This window comes from Propithecus coquereli, unplaced genomic scaffold, assembly GCF_000956105.1.
Source record: "Propithecus coquereli isolate 6110/MARCELLA unplaced genomic scaffold, Pcoq_1.0 Scaffold19, whole genome shotgun sequence".
NCBI classification, from domain to species: domain Eukaryota; kingdom Metazoa; phylum Chordata; class Mammalia; order Primates; family Indriidae; genus Propithecus; species Propithecus coquereli.
The window spans coordinates 89,940-99,671 of NW_012143856.1; the positions used below are offsets into that span (position 1 = coordinate 89,940).

The window sequence follows — 9,732 nt, forward strand, 5'->3', positions numbered from 1 at the left end:
AATTACATAAATAAATACTTAAAAATAAATTATCCTTGCATATTTGTTTCTACAAACACTTTGGTACAGAAATAGCTTATAAATTCTTGTTCTTCTCTTAAAGGGAAAGAAAAACATATCAGAGAGGATACTTTCCCTCCTTAGCAATTTGCTCATAAAAACTTAAAGACAACTTATCCATAGTAAATGGCAAAGACACCTGATCAAAGGAATCATGCAGATGTAAAATTCCCATCCTTCAAGTTTTGTGTGATGCAACTAATGTAAACATAAGCATGAAAACTCCTGTGTGAGCTGAAGTAGGACCAGGTTAAGCCTCCCCCTCCCCAGCTCTTAACCTACATCCTATTAGAATTTCTGCATTTCAAATTTTTGTCAAAATGACTTTAAGATTGGCAAGGACCTCAGCTTTTTAGGAAGAATTCAGATAGCTCATCACTCTATCAATAGTCACCGCACGAATTCTGAAAGCATGAAGAAGTATGCAGAGCTTGATTTTAGTTTTATAAAAATCCAGTTCTTCAAGGGAGGATTTTTGTGGCACAGTCTCACTGTTGAAATTCAGGGCCTAAGACAATGAATATTAAGCATGTCATGTACGGTATTCCAAAATTAAAGCATTCATCTCTAAAGACAGGTGAAATCAATCTATGTCTCAAAACCTGCAACTCAGTCCCTCATTATACTCCTAAATTCAACCCAAATATACTCGTGGCGAGATGGCTGGGCAGAACCTGAGAGGAGAAATACTCATTATCCAGGCATACATATCTTCAGTGAGCTCTGAAAAGATCCTCAAAGCTAAGGGTCAGAACATCATCAGTGGGAGATGTGTTTTAGAAAGATACAGTTCCTTTAAGATGATATTTGCTGCAATATCTAATTAATTTTTATATATGTTACCTTAAAAAGCCCAGTTCTATTTAGAACAGGGAGATGATGAACTGCCATTGATCAGAATTCTATCAGTAACAGACCTGATTACTAAAGACACGCCGTCTGTGTCAGGTAAGTAAACCAGGCAATGGATTTCCCAATTTTAGCTCTTCGATTTGATAACACAATAAAGTCTTCATATTTGCTCAATAATCAATACTTTCACATGTTCCTCACAAAAAGCCTAAAATAAAGTAGTGTCGGTAAAGACATCTCATTTTACACAGAAGCAAACTGAGGCGCAGAGGGGTTAAGTGACTTGGGCATCGTTGTCTGGTTACTGGTAGAATTGATTCCAGTCCCCAATCACCCACCTGAAAATGGACTAACAACTACAATTCTCTGGATGGTAACATTCTTTGATACTTTCCTTAAGTTCACTGCCTTTCAAACAAGTAATTTGGTGTGCATACACACACAAGAAAAGAAAAGAATAAAATAAAAGTCAATCAGTTACTTTTCAAGAAATGATTTCTGCCAGCATATTTTTATCCCAGGCCCTAATCACCCTCTCTTTTGTAAATATTTCTATGTTTTGTGTTAGCATTGTGTACTATGGTGATTCAGAACATTACAAAGCAAGTTCTTGCCTATGAGTAACATTGTGGATGTCCCCAGATAATAGGTGATTCTTCTATTTCGTTCACATTTTTGTTCACAGTGGGTCAACGTCAGGCACCAACCCTGCTTGTTTTCCCAGCAATATCTGTGGAAACGCATTCTGGTGCCTTGTACACACATCCTGGAGCCTTTAGAGGTGAGAAGTGTAGTGGAATTCTCTTGAAGGGATTTCAAATCCTGACTCTGCCTCTTATAAGCAGTGTGACCTCAAACAAGTGGTTTAACTCTCCTAAGATTTGGTTTCCTTCTTTGTACAGACCGCATATGGTTGTTGTGGGGAACGACATAAGAAGATGCATGAAAACATCTGCATAGAGCCTGGAGCCTGCCACAGGGTCAACAAATAGGAGGCTGCTTTTTAAAATGTGATCTGTTTGCATGTGCCCTCCCTTGTAGAGGGTGCCCTTAAGGCTGCATCCCCCAAAATACAGCCCTGTAGGGCCTTCAAAAGAGGAGATTCCAGGCCTCTCCCAATCCAGGAAGGGCTGATTTTATACTTCTTCTTCAAGGACCCTGCCTGGCTATCTTCGGCATGAAGAAGGTGCTCTCTCACCGATAGGACGGGGCCTTACCTTCATGAGCTCATCAATAACTGCCAGCATGTTTTGATCTAGAAAGATCTGCCTCTTAGGATCCATCAAAAGCTTTGCATTCATGGCCTTGAACTCCACCTGGTACATCTTCAAGTCCTCATAGATACTACTGAGGCACTGGGTCTGGGTGACAAGACAAAATGGGGAAGGAACCATGGAGATGGGCTAAAAACATTCCCCACCCCCACTGCATTTAAGAATTGTGTGTCTTACCATCATAAAAGAGGTCTCTCTGGAGGTCAGGCAACTCCCACTCTAGAAGAAAAAAATAATCAGACATCAATGATATGAAGTCATCATATGGACTGAAAGCTTTCACTTTCTGACTGTGACTTACAGTTGTGAAAGAGATCTCTCTGGAAGGCAGGCAACTCTCATTCTAGAAGGAAAAAAATCGTATATCAAAGGTTAATTCTTAATATAAATCTTTCTGACTTTCCATCTCAGGCATATTTTTTTATTAAAGTAAAAACATATAAAATTTACCATCTTAATTATTTTTAAGTGTATAGTTCAGAAGTATTAACTATATTCACATTGTTGTGAAAAAATGTATCTGTTTTTATAATTTTTTCCCTGAAATCTAACTTCTGAAGTAGAGCCTGTTAAAGTCCCATAATGATGGACGCCAGAAATATGCAAATTTTTAGAAGCATAGCCCTTCATTGTATTACATGCCTTGGGAGGAAAATTCTCTATACCTTGGTTAATTCTAGTGGTAAACAGGCCCTCACTGTGCTGGTTTTATCTTTTGTGATATCTTCATGATCAATCTCTTCAGAAGTGCAGGAGTAAAATTCTAGGGTTTGTCTGGCCTGTGAAAAACAGAAGGAGAAACTCCGTTAGTTTATAACATGAATAAGGCGCCCGGCTCCCCATGAGGCTGGTACCCCAGGGTGCCAGCAAGGCCTCGGTTGGCTGCCTTGACCTCCATCTCTTTGACCTGTGGAAATTCTGGTTCTTCCTAAGATAAAAAGAAACAGCTCATTTATATTCTCTCTCTCTCTCTGCCCCTGCCTTTGCTTAGGACATGTTTTTCTGGACAACATCTTTTTCCATTATGTAAACACAATAAATCATTTCAACAGGCTGTGCTAATCAGCCTCTACAGCACACCATGACACTTGCTTCTGGTGAAAACAATTTCTTCTTTTGCCAAAATGCCTGTGTTTTATGAATACCTGTTTCAAGTACAATTTCTACGAGGGAACTGTTAAGGTCACAGCTTGATGGATATAACAAACACGCAAACCCTAAAGGCAAGTTGAGATTTCATTTGCAGTAAAAACACACACACACACAGATGGCATCTTACGAATGTGTTGGAAAGCACTGTTAGATAAAATTCTGAAATGTATCTTAAGACGTGAGGGACTTTCTGATTGACAATTGGGATCATTTTTCCATTCAACAGCCTGATGCGTGCCAGGCACTCCCTTAGGTTCTAAGGAACATGACAAAAGAGAGGACTGTGTGATGCCCTCTGAATTCCAAGTTTAGCTGCCGAGGCAGGCAAGTGCCCAGACTAGGAGACGAATTAGTAGGCAAGAAGTGCTGAGAAGGGTATGGAGCTTCTGAGGAGGGGCGGAAAGGGAAGCAAAGTCTTTCTGCAGATTGGACAGCTGCCTTAAGAGGATTAGAATGTTGAGGGATAGAGAGGGGAATTTCAGGCAGGAATAACTCTATAAGACACGAATCAAGGCCCAATAATGTAGACCACATTTGGGCACAAGTAGTAAACTACCTACCTATGGTAGGTAGACAAATGCCCTGCTACCAAAGGTATTCACCTCTCAATCCCTAGAACCTGGGAATGTGGTATTTGACATGGCAAAGAGGAATTAAGGTACAGATGACATTCGGCTTGCTAATGAGCTGAGCTTAAAGGTCAGCTGGATTATCTGGGTGGGCCCAATGTAATCGGTGTCCTCATACGTGGAAGAGGGAGGCAGAAGAGTTAGTTCAGAGTGATGCAGCATGAGAAAGACTTAACCAGTCATTTCTGGCTTTGACAACGGAAGGGGACTATGAGCCAATGAATGTGCGCAGCCTCTACCTTGAAAAGGCAAGGCAACGGCTTCTCCCCAAGAACCTCTAGAAAGGGACACAGCTCTGCCAACGCATCAATTTTAGCCCAGTAGAACCCATTTTGGATTTCTGATGTCCAGAGCTGTAAGATAGTAAGTTCGTGTTTTCTAAACCCACTAAATTTCTGGTAATTTGTTACAGCAGCAACAGGAAACTAATATGCTGTTCTGGGAGGTGTTTTAGCAGACCTGGGCAACCACTATTTAGAACAGGTTGTAAAGAGTTAGATTTGAAGGTGTAGGCCCGATGTTGAGGTTCTTCAGATCTTTTCAAGGGAAGCTGGAAATTTGGAATCTTATATGAAAAGTCCAATTTTTCAATGGCATGAAACTGAAAAATAAAATAAGAATATGGCCCAACTCTACAAATCTGTGGGCTGGATACAGCCTATGAATCACATGCATCTGTCACCTCTGTGTTCTTCAGGAGACTGTTGGTTTGTTCTGGCAAATTTAACAAAGGAATGATCTAAAAAATACCAAATTGAATTCTGTAATCTTTTGACCCTAGGACTGCATCTGGGAGTAGAAGAGTCAGTTTTTTCACATAAAGCATCTATGCAAATTAGACCTCCTACCTTTTACCCACATTGAACTTTTCTTCAGGAAACAAAGCACTTACTCTGCAGTTTTTACTTCCTGAGGCCCCTGTCTAATTAAGATTGATTGAATTGGGAGGAATAATTGATAGCGCATTATGAAAGATAACAAGGTAAAAAGAGTTCTTTAGGAAGGTCTTGGCAGTGAGCTTATTTTAAGATATTCATAATGCAACAAGCTAGAAAACACTCAAGAAAGATTTCCTAGAGAGCAGGAAGGCAAGAGGACATCTTTTAAACAATCCATCTTTACCCTTTGCAGCAATAACTATTGGAGCGATTTTTAAAGGGCAAAAAAAATTTTTTTTGCATTGAAATGAGAAACCTAAAAAGACAAATGAAGCTGTAAACAAAATTAGATAATTCTTCCCTGGACAATGAAGGCTGGACGTACACTGTCAAATCCTCCCTGAGATGTGTTGCTGGGACAAGGAACTGTGTCAGCAAAGTGGAAGGTGACCAGCAGCCACAGGGACAAGTCTAACTCATCTCCGTAGCCCCCAGCACAGAGTATGCACCTAGTACCTGTTTCCTGGATTGATAAGTGGTGTCAGAGAAACAGTGTGGTCCTGACACCATTCCATCTCTGTTGGCAGGCCACAGGAACACTGTAAATACCCACTTTACTCTGTGTAGACACAGCCAAAACAAATGCCATTATAATTTATTACCAGTCTTACTTTCTCTGAAGACATGATTTCACTGGGGCTCTTTAGCTAATAGCTGGGCCATTTGTAAAGCTCCTTCTCCCTCTCCTCACAGCTACTGATGAACTTCCATAATCTCCCTGCAGTCCCTTCAGGTAGCAGAGGACAGGTTCAGAGGCCCCTTCTGCAGGGGGCTGTGCAGTGGGAGAAAGCAGCGCAAAGCTCACCTTCTGAAGCGTGGTGCTGACAGCTCTCAGCAGGTTTTGGGAATGCTGAAGGCACTGGAACATTCCTGGGCCTGGTGTGGTCGTGGGGAGGTTCCTGGCCAAGCTGAGGTGGTCCAGGAGGACTAGGGTGGCCACAAGAAGGAGGTCTGGAGGGGAAGCGAGGGCGGGCTGAGCTGCGGTCTGGCTTGGCTGCCTGTGCCTTCCATGCCTCTGGCCATCTGTGCCAGCCATTTCTGCTTGGACCGCCCTCCCTCCACCCAATTCCAACACCACCCTGCTTCAACACCTGAGAGATGAATATTATTAGAAAGCAGCACTCCACTATAGGGCTGGAGGCCAGCCTGCAGTGAGCGCACCTGGATGAGCTCCGACAGGGTGTTGGACTCAGTGCCCACCTAGAGAAAGCCTCAGGCTTTTTGAGCAGAGAAACTGAGGCCATGTGATGAAGAGACTGAAGCAGCCTCAGGACCCAGTATTTTGGAAAAAGTGGGTAACAAAGCCTGACTTAGAGTTGGCTGGGATCTGCCTTCTTTTAGCTGTAGCTGACGGACCCCAGGCAAGAAACCTCCCCCTCTGGGCCTCAATTTCTCATCGGTGAGGTGGGCATAATGATAGCTCACCAGGTTGTTTCAGGAAGAAAAGAGACAATGCCCTTTTTAGTGCACTGTAGGCGCCCAATCCTCATTTCCCCCCTTTTCTCCTTTGCAGGCGATAGCTGACTGTCTTGCAGTCTCTCCTTAGGCAGGCCCGAGTTCCCGCCTCTCTTCCCAGGCAGCCGCCGGGCCCACCGAGCGAGCGCGGGGCCGGTACTCACCGCGCGGAGGACACATGCTGAGCCGGCGCTGCGCGGACACCGAGCGGGCAGCTGGATGCGGACCTGTGGCCACAGCAGGTGAGGGCGGTGTCTGGGAGGCTGACCCGCTTAGCCACATTTTTATAATTGCCCGAGGCGCGGCAGGACTTTCCCAGGACTCCGGTCTCTCTCTACATCAGTTTCTCGGTGACACGTGGAGTCCGGCCGGCCCGCGGGACTCGCGGCGCTTCCCAATCAACTCCCGGGGTGCCCGGCCGCAGTCGCTCAGGGACGGCCCCGCCGCCTGCGGCCAGGGGCAAAGCGAAAGCGAAATTCTCGCGGAGTTGCTGCGCGGGGTCAACTGGCAGGCTCGACCCCCCGCCAACCACCCTCAGCCCCAGGCCTCGGCCGGACGCCCCCAGGCGCAGACACCGAGCTCTGCCCCGCCCCTGTGCAGCTCCCCCTACAGACAGATCGCGGGAGTGGTGCTACCCCTTGTCTCCTGTATCTGGGATGTGCTAAGAACTTGATCTCTGCCTGTTTCTGGATGGGAGTGGGCCAGCCATTCATTCATCATTTATTCCTTCAGATGGCCCACGGTGTGCCAGCTAGACATTGCTCCAGGTGGCCCTTTGGGGTACCCCACACCAAATCTGATTCACTGTGTTTTGTGCATGGGTCTTCTCTGAAATATGAAAAGGGATGAAAGCTGCCTGGCTGTGCAATTATTACTCTCTTAGAGAATCCAGTTTCTGACAGCGTCCGGGAGAGAGCAGTGAGATGGAAGCACAGGGTCCTGGGAGGAAAGGCGCAGAGAAACAGTACGTGCTCAGCTGGAGCCGTGGGGTTCGGGGGGCAGCAAAGGCTCCCAGGAGCAGGAGACCCTGACACCATGAGTGTTCAAGGACGGGTAGGCAGTAGACCACTCCAGTGGGATGGCATGCAAGTTCTTGTCAGGGGAAACAGGGGTCGGGAGCATTGTCAGGGAGGGTGGTGGGAGGTGAGGGTCTGGGTTCCTAGTAGAGTGTGAGGCTGGAGAGCTGGGTGCGGCCAGGCCATGAGGACAGTGGAGGCCACGCTCAGGAGTGTAGGGTCTGCCCGAGAGTGGTGGGGAGTCTTCTAGGGTTGTAGGCAGCGAGATACAGTGGGATTTGTATGATGGACGGATCCCTCCAGCAGCCAGGTGGAGGATGGATCACAGGGTCAGGAGTGGAGCAGAGGGAGCAGTTGACATGGCATGGCCAAGTCCCCATTCAGGAAGAACAGGGGGTGGGCACCAAGGATTCTAAGGGGGGCGATGGGCCAAGGCTTGGTAAGTCCTCAGGTGGGAGGGAGAGGAAAGCCCTGAGAATGGTGGCATGGGGATTGTTCCAGTTCTTGTAGCAGGGGTTACTGTAAGAGGGCAGTGAGTTTGGAGGAGACGGTGAGAAGTCCCATTTGGATGTGCTGGGCTTGAGGTTTCTGTGGGACTTTTCAGTTCACTTATTTCTCCCACAGGCATTACTCACCCTGGGTGTGGGGAGGGGGAGAGTGTGTTTGGTCTCCCACTGGGAGCTTCCAATGGGCCTGACTGTACCCAAGCGCCAGGACCTAACAACAGGTAAGCTGCCAGGGCTTACCTTTGTGCAGATGCACCAATCTTAGATAGGGAGAAGCCTTTTGGGATCCAAGAGATAAGAGTGGGTACTTCCTCTTTCTCTCCTCTTAGCCCCATGGAAGTCTGCACAGAAGAGGTCACTGTAGGCCTTGGAGTGCTACCATGAATGCTCAGCAGGGCTGACCTCTGCTAAAGATGGGGGATCAGGCCAATGAGGAGTAAACCATGGCAGTCCCTGGTCTGACTCAGGCCCTCCTCAATTGTTGACAAAAGCCTTCCCAGGTGTATCTTGTGCTTGAAGGGGATGAGGCACTACCACAGGGAATTTTAGGTGTGTGTAAAATGAGAGAGATAGTTGATCTTTAATGCCTGTCCAATGCTGCCGTCAGTGAATTCCCCCATGGGGGATACAGAGCAACCCGTTGTCAGAAACAATCAAGTTGAAAAGTTTGTGTGAAGCAAATGACAGGTTGCAGAGCTGTATTATAGCCACAGGGATTTAGGGTGGAGTTAAATGTACTTAAAGTCAGAATGAAGTCAAGTTCATCATAAGGGAGCTATTTCTTCGCTGGAAGGGTTGTCTTCTATGGAAAGTAGTTTCTGCTACTTAAATGAGCATAGTGCCTCTGTTGAGAATGGATTCTTGGCCACCAGACACTTTATAACCTCAAGTTCTGTTAAACAGATGTGCTGATACACTATAGCCAAGATGAAATGAAAATCTTATGGGATAATATTACTTTTTTATAAGAGACAGTTTTGCCCATGATCACTACTACATAGTGTATAACCATGTACTGGAGGTCTTGGCCAATGCTGTAAGAAAAGAAAAAGAAATGAGAGATTTACACATTGGAAAGCAAAAGGTAAAACTCTCATTATTAACAGTTGATATACAAACACACACACACAAAAAATGAATAGACTAACTACTAGAACTAATAAGAGAATTCAGCAACTTCACTAGATATACATATCAACTTTAAAGAATCAACCAAATTTCTCTATATCTGTAACAACCTATCAGAAACATAGTAAATAAAAAGAAGATAGCATTCATAGAAGCAGCCAAACTGATGTCACTGCCTATAGAGGTGCAGTATAGAAGTGAAGAGTATGGACTCTAAGCTATTTGAATCCATATTCTGCTATTTACTTGCTGTCTGTTTTGGGACAAGTTATTTATTTTTCTCTGGACTCAGTTTTCTCATCTGGAAAATGATGATAATAAAAGTACCTAAAATATAGTGTTGTTGTGATTATTACATAAATTAGGGTAACTATAGAATAGTCTTTGGAGAAAAATTTGAAAGTCTAATCAAGAACATAGGATGATTTGCTTAAATAATTCTATATCCTCGGGTGGAAGAGATCAATGTATAAAAAGCTTAAGTCTCTTCTAATTAATTAACATATTAAATGCAATTCCAATATAAACTATGAACAAATTTCCTGAGAAATTTAACAATAAACTTACTCTAAAATACATATATAAGAATAAAAGTCCATGAATGTTGAAGTTAAACTATTCAAGGAATAATGAAGAGATGGACCGGCCCTACCACATAGAGATATAGTTCCAAAAGACATACTTCAAAGCAATACAAATAAAAACAGTGGTATTTGCAAAAT

At 44.5% G+C, this 9,732-nt stretch overlaps 1 protein-coding gene across 1 annotated transcript; it reads right to left on the reverse strand.

Moving 5' to 3' along the window:
* Positions 1-410: 410 nt before the first annotated feature.
* IL12A (interleukin 12A) lies at positions 411-6,686 on the reverse strand. Its single transcript, XM_012642877.1, has 7 exons — positions 6,525-6,686; positions 5,711-5,856; positions 2,852-2,965; positions 2,488-2,529; positions 2,364-2,405; positions 2,130-2,273; positions 411-568 (listed from the first exon to the last, which is right to left on the reverse strand). Exons 1-7 carry the CDS (start codon positions 6,640-6,642, stop codon positions 413-415), a joined length of 762 nt encoding a protein of 253 aa, XP_012498331.1. The 5' UTR covers positions 6,643-6,686; the 3' UTR covers positions 411-412.
* Between the last annotated feature and the right edge of the window lie 3,046 nt (positions 6,687-9,732).